Raw genomic sequence first — 17,500 nt, forward strand, 5'->3', positions numbered from 1 at the left:
TGCCATCTAGTGACTATAGATCACTGGGCTGATTGACGCGGATGCTATGTGAGCTGTCAGTGTGGATCACTATAAGAGACAGACTGAAACAGCTAATACTATTAGCGGCTCTAATACGATTGTCGTGTCCCCAGTCTAAAACCATTATACTGTCCCCAGTCTAAAACCATTATACTGTCCCTATGGCCTGGCCCTTTCACCCAGCCAGACGTTTGGACAAACTTCAAGCGTTATCTTTGATGTGGACAATACACACACAGACAGCCAGGCCCATTGGGGGAGTTCCAGGGGAGGAGGCTATTGTTGTGTTCTCTAGCCCTGCACAGCCACAATGGCCCAGTGCTGTGTGTGTGTGTGTGTGTGTGTGTCTGTGTCTGTGTGTGTGTGTGTGTTCTCATGCCCTGACAATGCTCCATTGTCCCGCAGACCGCAATAGTAATTTATGTAAAGATTCTTTCCCTCCGTCTCTCATCCATTATTTTCCTCGCCCTTTTCCCTCGCTTTTGTTGCTCCCCCTTTCTTTCTCCCTGTGGATTCCACTCATCCCCCCCTCTCTCCCTCCCTTCCTGTCAGGCTCTCCCCTCTTTCATTCCACGCTTCTCTTCCTCCGGCTGCTTTAAAAGCCTTTCTTTTTCCTCTGTTTCTTGTTTCCCGCCGCCCCGCCCTCTTTTGGTTGGACAGTGACCAGAAGTTGTAAAAACAGTAAGAAACTGATTTTACGGCCACAAACCTCCCCCTCTCCAATGTGTAAAGTAATTATCTTTTTGTTTTCTCATGATTTGGTTGGGTCTAATTGTGTTGCTGTCCTGGGGCTCTGTGGGGTCTGTTTGTGTTTGTGAACAGAGCCCCAGGACCAGCTTGTTTAGGGGACTCTTCTCCAGGTTCATTTCTCTGTAGGTGATGGCTTTGTTATGGAAGGGAATCGCTTCCTTTTAGGTGGTTGTAGAATTTAACGGCTCTTTTCTGGATTTTGATAATTAGAGGGTATCGGCCTAATTCTGCTCTGCATACATTATTTGGAGTTTTATGGACAATTGCATGCAGAATTCTGCATGCAGAGTCTCAATTTGGTGTTTGTCCCATTTTGTGAATTCTTGGTTGGTGAGCGGATCCCAGACCTCACAACCATAAAGGGCAATGGGTTATATAACTTATTTAAGTATTTTTAGCCAGATCCTAATTAGTATGTCGAATTTGATGTTCCTTTTGATGGCGTAGAAGGTGCTTCTTGCCTTGTCTCTCAGATCGTTCACAGCTTTGTGGAAGTTATCTGTGGTGCTGATGTTTAGGCCAAGGTATGTATAGTTTTTTGTGTGCTCTAGGGCAACAGTGTCTAGATGGAATTTGTTTTTGTGGTCCTGGCGACTGGACCTTTTTAGGAACACCATTATTTTTGTCTTACTGAGATTTACTGTCAGGACCCAGGTCTGGCAGAATCTGTGCAGAAGATCTAGGTGCTGCTGTAGGTCCTACTTGGTTGGGGACAGAACCACCAGATCATCAGCAAACATCGCTCCCTCCCTTCTACCTTCTCTGCCTCCCTTGCTCCCCCCCTCCAGTGGTTGGAGATACATGAGAGAGGAAGACAGAAATAGGAAGTAGTGGGAAAAGAGGAAACCCAAGTTATCACACAGATTTACTTATACACACACACACACACACACACACACACACCTACTCACAGCTGTAGTAGTAGTGGTGTCCGGGGAGGAACTCGAAGCCCAGAGAAAAGGGGGTGAAGCGCTGGATCTTCTCTGAGAAGCAGACAGGGCCGAAGGGGGCATGGGGGCTGTTACACTCCCACCTCTTGATGGCCCCCTGAGTCTCCACACAGCCCCTGAACCCCCCCTCAGCCACCAGGTACAGGGCCAGGCTGTCTGGTGGGGCCTGGGGGTAGGCATCCTCACTCGGGGGAGATGGGTGAGGGTAGTGGGGGCAGTAGATGTCCAGGTAGTCATTCAGATTCACCTGGATGGACAGATCCCCTCCCGTCAATCTGAGACAGAATGAGAGACAGAAGGAGAGGCAGAGACAGAAGGAGAGACAGAGACAGAAGGAGAGACAGAGACAGAAGGAGAGACAGAGACAGAAGGAGAGACAGAGACAGAAGGAGAGACAGAGACAGAAGGAGAGACAGAGACAGAAGGAGAGACAGAGACAGAAGGAGAGACAGAGACAGAAGGAGAGACAGAGACAGAAGGAGAGACAGAGACAGAAGGAGAGACAGAGACAGAAGGAGAGACAGAGACAGAAGGAGAGACAGAGACAGAAGGAGAGAGAGACAGAAGGAGAGAGAGACAGAAGGAGAGAGAGACAGAAGGAGAGAGAGACAGAAGGAGAGAGAGACAGAAGGAGAGAGAGACAGAAGGAGAGAGAGACAGAAGGAGAGAGAGACAGAAGGAGAGAGAGACAGAAGGAGAGAGAGACAGAAGGAGAGAGAGACAGAAGGAGAGAGAGACAGAAGGAGAGAGAGACAGACAGAGAGAGAGAGACAGAGACAGAAGGAGAGAGAGACAGAGACAGAAGGAGAGAGAGACAGAGACAGAAGGAGAGAGAGACAGAGACAGAAGGAGAGAGAGACAGAGACAGAAGGAGAGAGAGACAGAGACAGAAGGAGAGAGAGACAGAGACAGAAGGAGAGAGAGACAGAGACAGAAGGAGAGAGAGACAGAGACAGAAGGAGAGAGAGACAGAGACAGAAGGAGAGAGAGACAGAGACAGAAGGAGAGAGAGACAGAGACAGAAGGAGAGAGAGACAGAGACAGAAGGAGAGAGAGACAGAGACAGAAGGAGAGAGAGACAGAGACAGAAGGAGAGAGAGACAGAGACAGAAGGAGAGAGAGACAGAGACAGAAGGAGAGAGAGACAGAGACAGAAGGAGAGAGAGAGACAGAGACAGAAGGAGAGAGAGACAGAGACAGAAGGAGAGAGAGACAGAGACAGAAGGAGAGACAGAGACAGAAGGAGAGACAGAGACAGAAGGAGAGACAGAGACAGAAGGAGAGACAGAGACAGAAGGAGAGACAGAGACAGAAGGAGAGACAGAGACAGAAGGAGAGAGAGAGACAGAAGGAGAGAGAGACAGGAGAGGGAGAGACAGAAGGAAAGGGAGAGAGAAGGAAAGGGAGAGAAGGATAAAGAGGAAGAGATGAAGCATCAACATTCCACAATAACGATCTAACACATTAAAATACAATGCTGTTAGTCTGAGAGAGAGAGACGGATGGAGAGAAGAGCTGGATGGTTGATATATAGTCTAAATAACTGTGGGTCTGGAGGAGAGATGGAGAGATCATCAATATTCCACATAACGATTACAAGGTGATAAAGCAACATAATGCTGAGCCACCTTTATTACTTGTTTTGGTGTCTGATACTTTGTAATGACATAGCTGGGAGCAATGCCAGAAAAAACAACCGACAGAAAGAACGAGAGCGAGAGAGAACGAGAGGCCCAACAATGCTAATTAAGGAGAAAAAGGGAGTCGGAAGAGTACAATGTGGACTTGACTCTGACACACACTAGGGCCTCCAGTCAAGGCTGGCTGGTTCTGGGCATAACAACATGGGGCCAGACATGAGCAGTACGGTGTCGAAGGGCCTTAGTGAATTGAGGAGACGCAGCCTAATCTAACAGTCCTCCACCAGTGGAGAGAGAAGCAGCCTAATCTAACAGTCCTCCACCAGTGGAGAGAGAGAGAGAAGCAGCCTAACAGTCCTCCACCAGTGGAGAGAGAGAGAGAAGCAGCCTAACAGTCCTCCACCTGTGGAGAGAGAGAGAGAAGCAGCCTAACAGTCCTCCACCAGTGGAGAGAGAGAGAGAAGCAGCCTAACAGTCCTCCACCAGTGGAGAGAGAGAGAAGCAGCCTAACAGTCCTCCACCAGTGGAGAGAGAGAGAAGCAGCCTAACAGTCCTCCACCAGTGGAGAGAGAGAGAAGCAGCCTAACAGTCCTCCACCAGTGGAGAGAGAGAGAAGCAGCCTATCTAACAGTCCTCCACCAGTGGAGAGAGAAGCAGCATATCTAACAGTCCTCCACCAGTGGAGAGAGAAGCAGCATATCTAACAGTCCTCCACCAGTGGAGAGAGAAGCAGCATATCTAACAGTCCTCCACCAGTGGAGAGAGAAGCAGCATATCTAACAGTCCTCCACTAGGGGAGAGAGAAGCAGCATATCTAACAGTCCTCCACCAGTGGAGAGAGAAGCAGCATATCTAACAGTCCTCCACTAGGGGAGAGGGAAGCAGCATATCTAACAGTCCTCCACTAGGGGAGAGGGAAGCAGCATATCTAACAGTCCTCTACTAGTGGAGAGAGAAGCAGCATATCTAACAGTCTTCCACCAGTGGAGAGAGAAGCAGCATATCTAACAGTCCTCCACCAGTGGAGAGAGAAGCAGCATATCTAACAGTCCTCCACCAGTGGAGAGAGAAGCAGCATATCTAACAGTCCTCCACCAGTGGAGAGAGAAGCAGCATATCTAACAGTCCTCCACCAGTGGCGAGAGAAGCAGCACATCTAACAGTCCTCCACCAGTGGAGAGAGAAAAACAGACTGGCCATACAGTATGTCCACCAGTCTGCAGAATATTAATCCTTAAGAGTTTACTGATGGTGGAAGGTGACTGAGCTACAGTAGTGTTTGTCAGACCATGAGACATCCAGAAATTCTGTCTTCTCACAAAAACGTGTAGCGTCTGAACGGTTTGCTCTACAAACTAATCCACTCTATGGAAAGGAAAGGCTCTCACAAAGACTATGGTGTTCTACGTTTTGCGCTACGACCCCCACAAGTATCAAGGGAATGGCTGGACAAAGTTTGGGGAACCCTGGGCTATAGTAGTTACATTTACATTTTACATTTTAGTCATTTAGCAGACGCTCTTATCCAGAGCGACTTACAGTAGTGAATGCATACATTTCATATATATATATATTTTCCGGTACTGGTCCCCCGTGGGAATCGAACCCACAACCCTGGCATTGCAAACACCATGCTCTACCAACTGAGCCACACGGGACCTAGTAGTAAATGCCAAATACAATATGTTATTTTTTTTTAATTGGGGGGGGGGGGGGGGATACCTAAAGGGACAAAGAGACAGAGCGAGAGAGAGAGAGGTAGATATGTAGAGCAGTGATAGTCAATGTGAGAATGGGAGTGAGGGATGAAGTGTGTGATGAAACAAAAAAGCGTGAGAAGAAAAGAAAGCAAGAGAAGGAAGGTAGTGAGGAAGGTAGTGAGGAAGGTAGTGAGGAAGGTAGTGAGGAAGGTAGTGAGGAAGGTAGTGAGGAAGGTAGGAGAAGTATGAGGGGGAAGAGGACGCGTGTATGAAGGGATGTAGAATGCCATGACATAAGGAGAAAGAGGAGACGATGGACAAGGTGAGAGGCTCATGAGAATAAGAAAGAGGAAAAAGAGAGTCAGACGATGAGGGGAGGAGAAAAGAAAGTAGAGACAAAAGAGTTGAGTTTTAATTAGTGACCCAGGAGAGTCTGGCTGTAGACAGAGAGAGAGACAGAGAGCTTCTGTGAGTGTAATGTTTACTGTTCACTTTTTTATTGTTTATCATCTACCTCACTTGCTTTGGCAATGTAAACATATGTTTCCCATACCAATAAAGCCCTTTGAATTGAAATTGAGAGAGGTACAGTAGAGAGAGCATGAGGTCGAGAAAGAGAGAGGAGGAGATGGACTTTAATTGGTCTCCACTCCACACTGAGCCCATGAGGGGGATGAGGGGGGCAGAGAAAGAAAGAGGGAGAAAAAGAGAAATAAAAGACAGGATGTGTGTCTCGGGCGGCAAGTTCAGGTCCGTCAGCGGGAGTCTTTATAGGGGAGCGACAGAGCGAGGGAGTCAGTGAAGGGGGAAAAGGAGAGAGAATAAAATGGAGAGAGGGGGGGTCTCAAGTTAAGTGTGTGGACAGAGAAAAGAGCCCCAAAATGACTGGGGCATCAGAAAGAGAGAGAACAGAGGAAATGAAATGAACACAGAGAGAGGACACAAAGAGAGCGAGTAAGAAGGATTAACGGAGAGAGAGAAAGAGAGGACACAAAATGCTTACAGTGTGAGCAGTATGTGTTTCAGGAAGGATTTCCATTTCCCATGTGTAATACAGCCCCAATATCCAGTCAAAAGCCTAGGTCACTGATCCCCTGGTTGTAGAGCACTGCAGGGTGTGCAGACTTTAGTTCCAGCCTAGTATTCACACACCTGGTTTAACTAATAAAGGACTTAGATTATTAGTTGAAACAGGTGAGCTAGAGCTGGGTGGGGAAAAACTGCATGCTAAAAGGGAAGTGGACCAATAGATTTGGAACATGTTAGCAAACACAGTAGAGAGGTGCCGCAGTCCTCAACACAGTTAGTAGAGAGGTGCCGCAGTCCTCAACACAGTTAGTAGAGAGGTGCCGCAGTCCTCAACACAGTTAGTAGAGGGGTGCCGCAGTCCTCAACACAGTTACTAGAGAGGTGCCGCAGTCCTCAACACAGTTAGTAGAGAGGTGCCGCAGTCCTCAACACAGTTAGTAGAGGTGCCGCAGTCCTCAACACAGTTACTAGAGAGGTGCCGCAGTCCTCAACACAGTTAGTAGAGAGGTGCCGCAGTCCTCAACACAGTTAGTAGAGGGGTGCCGCAGTCCTCAACACAGTTACTAGAGAGGTGCCGCAGTCCTCAACACAGTTAGTAGAGAGGTGCCGCAGTCCTCAACACAGTTAGTAGAGGTGCCGCAGTCCTCAACACAGTTACTAGAGAGGTGCCGCAGTCCTCAACACAGTTACTAGAGAGGTGCCGCAGTCCTCAACACAGTTAGTAGAGGTGCCGCAGTCCTCAACACAGTTACTAGAGGGGTGCCGCAGTCCTCAACACAGTTACTAGAGGGGTGCCGCAGTCCTCAACACAGTTACTAGAGGTGCCGCAGTCCTCAACACAGTTAGTAGAGGTGCCGCAGTCCTCAACACAGTTACTAGAGAGGTGCCGCAGTCCTCAACACAGTTAGTAGTAGAGAGGTGCCGCAGTCCTCAACACAGTTAGTAGTAGAGAGGTGCCGCAGTCCTCAACACAGTTACTAGAGAGGTGCCGCAGTCCTCAACACAGTTACTAGAGAGGTGCCGCAGTCCTCAACACAGTTACTAGAGAGGTGCCGCAGTCCTCAACACAGTTACTAGAGAGTTGCCGCAGTCCTCAACACAGTTACTAGAGAGGTGCCGCAGTCCTCAACACAGTTAGTAGAGAGGTGCCGTAGACTTCAACACAGTTACTAGAGAGGTGCCGCAGTCCTCAACACAGTTAGTAGAGAGGTGCTGTAGACTTCAACACAGTTACTAGAGAGGTGCCGCAGTCCCCAACACAGTTAGTAGAGAGGTGCTGTAGACTTCAACACAGTTACTAGAGAGGTGCCGCAGGCTCCAACACAGTTAGTAGAGAGGTGCGGTAGACTTCAACACAGTTACTAGAGAGGTGCCGCAGGCTCCAACACAGTTAGTAGAGAGGTGCTGTAGACTTCAACACAGGGACAGCTCGACTAAACTGATTCCTAATCAATAAATGCCGCAGAGTATTGGTGATCAATCTACAAGACGGGGCCCATCGATCTGGGCCACTCAAACAGGACACACACACAGTATTGATCCCCTGTGTGTTTGTGTTCAACCCCTCAGATCACGATGCATAGCTTTATTACCTTCATCAGCTACACACACACACACACTAGAGAGCGACCGATTAATTAGGGCCGATTTCAAGTTTATAACAAATCGGTATTTTTGGCCACCGATTTGCAAAAAAAAAAAATGTACACACCTTTATTTAACTAGGCAAGTCAGATTAAGAACACATTCTTAATTTCAATGACGGCCTAGGAACGGTGGGTTAACTGCCTTGTTCAGGGGGTTTCGGGATTCGTTTTTTCAACCTTCTGGTTACTAGTCCAACGCTCTAACCACCTGCCTTACATTGCACTCCACGAGGAGCATGCATGGCCTGTTACGCGAGGGCAGCAAGGAGCCAAGGTAAGGTGCTAGCTAGCATTAAACTTATCTTATAAAAAACGATCAATCTTAACATAATCACTAGTTAACCACACATGGTTGATGATATTACTAGTTTATCTAACGTGTCCTGCGTTGCATATAATCGATGTGGTGCCTGTTAATTTCTCATCGAATCACAGCCTACTTCGACAAACGGGTGATTTAACAAGCGCATTTGCGAAAAAAGCACTGTCGTTGCACCAATGTACCTAACCATAAACATCAATGCCTTTCTTTAAAATCAATACACAAGTATATATTTTTAAACCTGTATATTTAGTTAATAATGCCTGCTACTATGAAATTGTGTCACTGCTCTTGCGTTCATTGCCTGGCTCGTTGCGAACTAATTTGCCAGAATTGTACATAATTATGACATACCATTGAAGGTTGTGCAATGTAACAGGAATATTTAGGCTTATTCTATCCGTTAGATAGAATACGGACCGGTTCCGTATTTTACTGAAAGAAAAAACGTTTTGTTTTCGAGATGATAGTTCCGGATTCGACCATATTAATGACCAAAGGCTTGTATTTCTGTGTGTTATTATATTATAATTAAGTCTATGATTTGATAGAGCAGTCTGACTGAGCGGTAGTAGGCAGCAGCAGGCTCGTAAGCATTCATTCAAACAGCACTTTTGTGCGTTTTGCCAGCAGCTCTTCGCAATGCATTGCGCTGTTTATGACTTCAAGCCTGTCAACTCCCGAGATTAGGCTGGTGTAACTGATGTGAAATGGCTAGCTAGTTAGCCGGGTGTGCGTTAATAGCGTTTCAAACGTCACTCGCTCTGAGACTTGGAGTAGTTGTTTCCCTTGCTCTGCATGGGTAACGCTGCTTCGAGGGTGGCTGTTGTCGATGTGTTCCTGGTTCGAGCCCAGGTAGGAGCGAGGAGAGGGACGGAAGGTATACTGTTACACTGGCAATACTAAAGTGCCTATAAGAACATCCAATAGTCAAAGGTATATGAAATACAAATCGTAGAGAGAGAAATAGTCCTATAATTCCTATAATAACTACAACCTAAAACTTCTTACCTGGGAATATTGAAGACTCATGTTAAAAGGAACCACCAGCTTTCATATGTTCTCATGTTCTGAGCAAGGAACTTAATCGTTAGCTTTCTTACATGGCACATATTGCACTTTTACTTTCTTTCGCATTATTTAAACAAAATTGAACATATTTCATTATTTATTGATGTATTAAGTTAAAATAAGTGTTCATTCAGTATTGTTGTAATTGTCATTATTACAAATAAATAAATGTAAAAAAAAAAACAATATTATATATATATATATATATATATATTATATATATATATATATACATACTACAAGTGGTACACCCCTATGTAAACACACTGCTGTCACTGCCTGCACACACACACCCTGCAGTACGCCAAAGTAAACGCGCGCGCGCGCGTTAGAGGTCAACCGATTATGATTTTTTTTGAATGCCGATGCCGATTATTGGCGGACCAAAAGGCCGATACCGATTAATCGGGCGATTTTTTATTTAATTTTTTAATTTAATAAAAAAAAAAATCTTCATTTTATATATATATATATATATATATATATATATATATATATATATATATATATACTGTTCAAAAAAATAAAGGGAACACTAAAATAACACATCCTAGATCTGAATGAATGAAATAATCTTATTAAATACTTTTTTCTTTACATAGTTGAATGTGCTGACAACAAAATCACACAAAAATAATCAATGGAAATCCAATTTATCAACCCATGGAGGTCTGGATTTGGAGTCACACTCAAAATTAAAGTGGAAAACCACACTACAGGCTGATCCAACTTTGATGTAATGTCCTTAAAACAAGTAACAATTAGGCTCAGTAGTGTGTGTGGCCTCCACGTGCCTGTATGACCTCCCTACAACGCCTGGGCATGCTCCTGATGAGGTGGCGGATGGTCTCCTGAGGGAACTCCTCCCAGACCTGGACTAAAGCATCCGCCAACTCTTGGACAGTCTGTGGTGCAACGTGGCGTTGGTGGATGGAGTGAGACATGATGTCCCAGATGTGCTCAATTGGATTCAGGTCTGGGGAACGGGCGGGCCAGTCCATAGCATCAATGCCTTCCTCTTGCAGGAACTACTGACACACTCCAGCCACATGAGGTCTAGCATTGTCTTGCATTAGGAGGAACCCAGGGCCAACCGCACCAGCATATGGTCTCACAAGGGGTCTGAGGATCTCATCTCAGTACCTAATGGCAGTCAGGCTACCTCTGGCGAGCACATGGAGGGCTGTGCGGCCCCCCAAAGAAATGCCACCGCCAAACCGGTCTGACCCACCGCCAAACCGGTCATGCTGGAGGATGTTGCAGGCAGCAGAACGTTCTCCACGGCGTCTCCAGACTGTCACGTCTGTCACGTGCTCAGTGTAAACCTGCTTTCATCTGTGAAGAGCACAGGGCGCCAGTGGCGAATTTGCCAATCTTGGTGTTCTCTGGCAAAGGCCAAACGTCCTGCACGGTGTTGGGCTGTAAGCACAACACCCACCTGTGGACGTCGGGCCCTCATATTACCCTCATGGAGTCTGTTTCTGAACGTTTGAGCAGACACATGCACATTTGTGGCCTGCTGGAGGTCATTTTGCAGGGCTCTGGCAGTGCTCCTCCTGCTCCTCCTTGCACAAAGGCGGAGGTATCGGTCCTGCTGCTGGGTTGTTGCCCTCCTACGACCTCCTCCACGTCTCCTGATGTACTGGCCTGTCTCCTGGTAGCGCCTCCATGCTCTGGACACTACGCTGACAGACACAGCAAACCTTCTTGCCACAGCTTGCATTGATGTGCCATCCTGGATGAGCTGCACTACCTGAGCCACTTGTGTGGGTTGTAGACTCCGTCTCATGCTGCCACTAGAGTGAAAGCACCGCCAGCATTCAAAAGTGACCAAACATCAGCCAGGAAGCATAGGAACTGAGAAGTGGTCTGTGGTCACCACCTGCAGAACCACTCCTTTATTGGGGGTGTCTTGCTAATTGCCTATAATTTCCACCTGTTGTCTATTCCATTTGCACAACATCATGTGAAATTTATTGTCAATCAGTGTTGCTTCCTAAGTGGACAGTTTGATTTCACAGAAGTGTGATTGACTTGGAGTTACATTGTGTTGTTTAAGTGTTCCCTTTATTTTTTTGAGCAGTGTATATATAAAAACTTAAAATATACATATATTTTATTTATTATTATTATTTTTTTAATATCGCCCGATTAATCGGTATCGGCCTTTTTGGGTCCTCCAATAATTGGCATCGGCGTTGAAAAATCATAATCGGTTGACCTCTAACACACACACACACAGGTATGTTTATTTTGGCGTACTGCAGGGTGTGTGTGTGCAGGCAGTGACAGCAGTGTGTTTACATAGGGGTGTACCACCTGTAGTGAGTGTCAGTCACTGTGACTCCTCTCCTGTCTAAAGCTGCTCACAGATCTTGTCAAACTACCTCTCCTCTCCCTCCCCCCTTCTCTCCCCCCTTTGCTATTCCCCCCCTCTACCTTTGCATATCAATCACTCTTTCCCCACCCATCGTTGTCTCTCTCTTCTCCTCATCCCATCTCCTTATCTCAGACTCTTCCTCTCACATGTCCCTCCATCCTCAGCTCAGATGGTGTATGCTCTGGCAATTACAGAGAGGGTGTCAAACACTGTTTAACCGTTCCTTCTTTCTCCCCCTCGATATCTCACCCCCCCCCAGACCTTGGAGGAGGTGGTACACCCTAATTATACCCAGGATGCTCTGCGCCAGCTGCAAGCCAGGGGAGCTGTGAAAGAACAGAGAATCATGGAAGTGCTGTAGAACAGTGTCACAGAGTAGAATGTCAGAGCAGCCAATCAGTGAGAGAACAAAGTGAAATAGGAAGATAATCAAATACAGGGCAGTGTAGAACACACACACAGGCCAGGGTCCAGGGGCCAGGGTCCAGGGTCCAGGGGCCAGGGGATAACACCATGATATTGCTGGAACACAGAAACAGACAGTAGAGAGGAGGACTAGGGGAATGTCTTGCCAGACAGCCCATGTCCAGCTTTCTTCCTGACACTAGGTGTGTGTTCCGTTCTGTCGTTGGTGCAGTGTGTAGTCCAGGAAGACGGATGTGGAGTTAGGACGTCAGGACGACTGTGCTACGTTAACTCTATGAAACTAATTCCTTATCACTATGGAAGATAACAATAACCCACATGCTGAGTGCTTCAATAATACACCAATGTAAAATATATCCAATTAACAATTACAAAATCTCCCAACTGAATCAAAAGAATATTGTAAATAACGGATGGTATTACTGATGAGTGTGTGTGAGGATTAGGAGTGTGCAGTATGTGTGTCTGCATGTGTATTCTGTGTGTGTGTGTGTAGTTGTAATGAAATGCAGGAGGTTGACTGTGGCAGGGACCTTTGATCCTTTATTTGAGAGAATTATTAAACAAGCAACAATCCCTCAGCAGACAGTCACCCTGGAATACAGAACACTTACTCTACATACTACTGTCAACTACACAACACGCATACTGAATAGAACCACACTTTACTACTGCGCATACAAAGTACATACTGCGCATACCAAGTACATGACAAAAGGTAAGTTGTGCTACTACACACTAAGTACCAAAGTACACTAAATGGCAAATAATATAATATAAAATATTATACACCATTACATAAGAGAACAGTGTACTAGTACATGGGGGGGGCTGTTGCTGTTGTAGTGACTGTGGAGAGGTTGTACGGCTCGGTGGAGCCCAAACTCTTCCTTGATTGGGCATAGCATGTGGTGGTAACAACCCTCTACAAAAGTCTGTCTAGCTTGCTGTAACAATAATACAGGAAGTTGGTTGCACAATGATTTCCCACATTTCTTCTGAGTTCCAAACATAACAGGTAGTCATCATTACCATGGAATAACAACTCAGAGGAGTTCTGTAGTGGTGTGTAGCAACATGTCAATGACAGAACACTATTTCTCTGTGTAGTCGAGAGCAGATAATGCCCTGAACCACTGGTACAGGGTCAGATATTATTCCTCCCCCAAATGTATATGGGTTGGACTAGGGGTGGGAATCTGATCCTAGAACTGTGGTTAGGGGTACTTCTACTTCAAGTGTATGAAACCGTCCTTGACCTCCAGCAGTCCATCAAAGAGGAAGAGAGGAGATGAAATGATGGGGGTAGAGAAACAACAAAAGGGGGGATGTAGGGAGTGAGAAACAACAAAAGGGAAAAGGGGAAGCAGGGAGTGAGAAACAACAAAAGGGAAAAGGGGAAGCAGGGAGTGAGAAACAACAAAAGGGAAAAGGGGAAGCAGGGAGTGAGAAACAACAAAAGGGAAAGGGGAAGCAGGGAGTGAGAAACAACAAAAGGGAAAAGGGGAAGCAGGGAGTGAGAAACAACAAAAGGGAAAAGGGGAAGCAGGGAGTGAGAAACAACAAAAGGGAAAAGGGGAAGCAGGGAGTGAGAAACAACAAAAGGGAAAAGGGGAAGCAGGGAGTGAGAAACAACAAAAGGGAAAAGGGGAAGCAGGGAGTGAGAAACAACAAAGGGGGATACAGGGAGTGAGAAACAACAAAGGGGGATACAGGGAGTGAGAAACAACAAAGGGGGATACAGGGAGTGAGAAACAACAAAGGGGGATGCAGGGAGTGAGAAAACAAAGGGGGATACAGGGAGTGAGAAACAACAAAGGGGGATACAGGGAGTGAGAAACAACAAAGGGGGATACAGGGAGTGAGAAACAACAAAGGGGGATACAGGGAGTGAGAAACAACAAAGGGGGGTGCAGGGAGTGAGAAACAACAAAGGGGGATGCAGGGAGTGAGAAACAACAAAGGGGGATACAGGAAGTGAGAAACAACAAGGGGGTGCAGGGAGTGAGAAACAACAAAGGGGGATACAGGAGTGAGAAACAACAAAGGGGGGATGCAGGGAGTGAGAAACAACAAAGGGGGATGCAGGGAGTGAGAAACAACAAAGGGGGATGCAGGGAGTGAGAAACAACAAAGGGGGGATGCAGGGAGTGAGAAACAACAAAGGGGGGGATACAGGGAGTGAGAAACAACAAAGGGGGATACAGGGAGTGAGAAACAACAAAGGGGGATGCAGGGAGTGAGAAACAACAAAGGGGGGATACAGGGAGTGAGAAACAACAAAGGGGGATACAGGGAGTGAGAAACAACAAAGGGGGATACAGGGAGTGAGAAACAACAAAGGGGGGTGCAGGGAGTGAGAAACAACAAAGGGGGATACAGGGAGTGAGAAACAACAAAGGGGGGATACAGGGAGTGAGAAACAACAAAGGGGGATACAGGGAGTGAGAAACAACAAAGGGGGATACAGGGAGTGAGAAACAACAAAGGGGGGATGCAGGGAGTGAGAAACAACAAAGGGGGGATACAGGGAGTGAGAAACAACAAAGGGGGATACAGGGAGTGAGAAACAACAAAGGGGGATACAGGAGTGAGAAACAACAAAGGGGGATACAGGGAGTGAGAAACAACAAAGGGGGGTGCAGGGAGTGAGAAACAACAAAGGGGGATGCAGGGAGTGAGAAACAACAAAGGGGGATACAGGAAGTGAGAAACAACAAAGGGGGGTGCAGGGAGTGAGAAACAACAAAGGGGGGATACAGGGGGTGAGAAACAACAAAGGGGGGATGCAGGGAGTGAGAAACAACAAAGGGGGATGCAGGGAGTGAGAAACAACAAAGGGGGGATGCAGGGAGTGAGAAACAACAAAGGGGGGATGCAGGGAGTGAGAAACAACAAAGGGGGGATACAGGGAGTGAGAAACAACAAAGGGGGATACAGGGAGTGAGAAACAACAAAGGGGGATGCAGGGAGTGAGAAACAACAAAGGGGGGATACAGGGAGTGAGAAACAACAAAGGGGGATACAGGGAGTGAGAAACAACAAAGGGGGATACAGGGAGTGAGAAACAACAAAGGGGGGTGCAGGGAGTGAGAAACAACAAAGGGGGGATACAGGGAGTGAGAAACAACAAAGGGGGATGCAGGGAGTGAGAAACAACAAAGGGGGATGCAGGGAGTGAGAAACAACAAAGGGGGATACAGGGAGTGAGAAACAACAAAGGGGGATGCAGGGAGTGAGAAACAACAAAGGGGGATGCAGGGAGTGAGAAACAACAAAGGGGGATGCAGGGAGTGAGAAACAACAAAGGGGGATACAGGGAGTGAGAAACAACAAAGGGGGATGCAGGGAGTGAGAAACAACAAAGGGGGATGCAGGGAGTGAGAAACAACAAAGGGGGATACAGGGAGTGAGAAACAACAAGGGTGATGCAGGGAGTGAGAAACAACAAGGGTGATGCAGGGAGTGAGAAACAACAAGGGTGATGCAGGGAGTGAGAAACAACAAAGGGGGATGCAGGGAGTGAGAAACAACAAAGGGGGATACAGGGAGTGAGAAACAACAAAGGGGGATGCAGGGAGTGAGAAACAACAAGGGTGAGAACATTACTCCCTAAAGGCTTCCATCACTCCAGCGATCTGTCCACATGCCATCGTTCCATCACTGAGTGAAATAGAGGAACATTGAGCACCACTGCCCATGAGAACACATAGAAAGGGGAGAGAGGAAGAGGGGGGAGACCTCTTTCCCCTCAATGTCCTACAGGTACCATGAATAATGCACATTTACTAATAATGACAAACTTCTGGTAGCAGACATTTTAGAAAATGAACACAGGTCTCAATCTCTAAAGCACAAGCCCACCTGTTAATGTGTAGTCAGCTAATCTTTATATTTCAAGTTTAGCCAACTTGGATATATTTGCTAGCTAATACATTTTAATTGTTATGAACGCAACCCTTTGTCCGTCTCCAACTGTTTGAACAGCATGCTAGCCTGTCCACTTTGTTCACATGTTGTAATCAAGTGGCCTACCGTATTTCTCAGAATGAGAACAAGTTGCCAATTCCTTATATAATTGTGTTTTATGCTTATTGCAAATTTATGAAACACAGACTAGACAGCTAGTATAACAGTGTTTTGTTAAAATGCTGTTAGTGGCACGTGGTACTGCAATCCCACTCACAACAAACTGAGCATTGATTTTCCAGAATCAGTGTTGATTGATTCTCCTGTTTCAGTAGCGTCTGCTCTGAGTGCAGTTTGAGGAGTTGAGACAGAAAAAGGGTCTAGTTAAAAGCTTAACTCCTCTATTACAGTAAAATAATGTCTCAGTGTGTTTCAGTCTCCATATGACCCATTCTGTTGGACCAAACCTCAAAATCAAATAGCGAGTTGTCAGAGAGAAAAGTGATCTCTCATCTTTGCTGTTGTGAGTGGCAGGGGGAGGGGCTTGGTGTGTGGGGGAGGGGCTTGGTGTGTGGGGGAGGGGCTTGGTGTGTGGGGGAGGGGCTTGGTGTGTGGGGGAGGGGGAGCTTGGTGTGCGGGGGAGGGGGAGCTTGGTGTGCGGGGGAGGAGGAGCTTGGCGTGCGGGGGAGGAGGAGCTTGGCGTGCGGGGGAGGAGGAGCTTGGCGTGCGGGGGAGGAGGAGCTTGGCGTGCGGGGGGGAGGAGCTTGGCGTGCGGGGGGGAGGAGCTTGGCGTGCGGGGGAGGGGCTTGACGTGCGGGGGAGGGGCTTGACGTGCGGGGGAGGGGCTTGACGTGCGGGGGAGGGGCTTGGCGTGCGGGGGAGGTGCTTGGCGTGGGGGGGAGGAGCTTGGCGTGGGGGGAGGAGCTTGGCGTGGGGGGGAGGAGCTTGGCGTGGGGGGGAGGAGCTTGGCGTGGGGGGGGAGGAGCTTGGCGTGGGGGGGAGGAGCTTGGCGTGGGGGGGAGGAGCTTGGCGTGGGGGGGAGGAGCTTGGCGTTGGGGGGAGGAGCTTGGCGTGGGGGGGAGGAGCTTGGTGTGTGGGTAAAAGGGAAGGTGCACACAGCACAGAAGGCGCGAAGGAGACGAGAACAAAGCGACAACATTTGGCCAAGCGCACAAACTTAAACACGTGAATCTTGTGATACAGGCATTTGGAATATCACGCAAAAACATACATTGGAATTAATTGGATACATGGCACAGCACTAACGCCTCCTCCCCTCCACGTTGAATCTCATATGATTCTATACTGTCTCTCATTCACTCCTTTATCCAGCATTAAGTCATTTAGTCTCGGTTTCCTCATTACAGACCCAGTGTGGCCTAAGCAGCTCAGACATGCATGTTGTCGAACCTAGTGCTTAGGCCTCTGTCCACTCTCTGTCTCCTCCACACGTACAGACAGACTTAACCCCCCCCGGACATCTGGGACCCCCCCACCATCCTCCCTGTCCTACCCAGCTGCCTTCTAAAATCTCCCCCCAGTCTCCCCTCTATTCCACTGTGTATCTTTAACTCTGCATTGTTGGAAAGGCACCAGTAAGAAAACATTTCACTGTTAGTCGACACTTGTTGTTTACGAAGCATGTGACCAATAAAA

The 17,500-nt window shown here is 47.4% G+C and overlaps 1 protein-coding gene across 1 annotated transcript in view; it reads right to left on the minus strand.

Moving 5' to 3' along the window:
* Positions 1-1,468: 1,468 nt before the first annotated feature.
* Positions 1,469-17,500, minus strand: part of efna4 (ephrin A4) — a 41,878-nt gene continuing 25,846 nt past the window's right edge. Inside the window, exon 2 of the mRNA XM_029748538.1 lies at positions 1,469-1,996. Within this exon, the coding sequence (XP_029604398.1) occupies positions 1,675-1,996 (322 nt within the window). The 3' untranslated portion in view covers positions 1,469-1,674. The remainder of the gene's footprint in view (positions 1,997-17,500) is intronic.

The sequence above is a fragment of the Salmo trutta genome, unplaced genomic scaffold, assembly GCF_901001165.1.
Source record: "Salmo trutta unplaced genomic scaffold, fSalTru1.1, whole genome shotgun sequence".
Lineage (NCBI taxonomy): Eukaryota > Metazoa > Chordata > Actinopteri > Salmoniformes > Salmonidae > Salmo > Salmo trutta.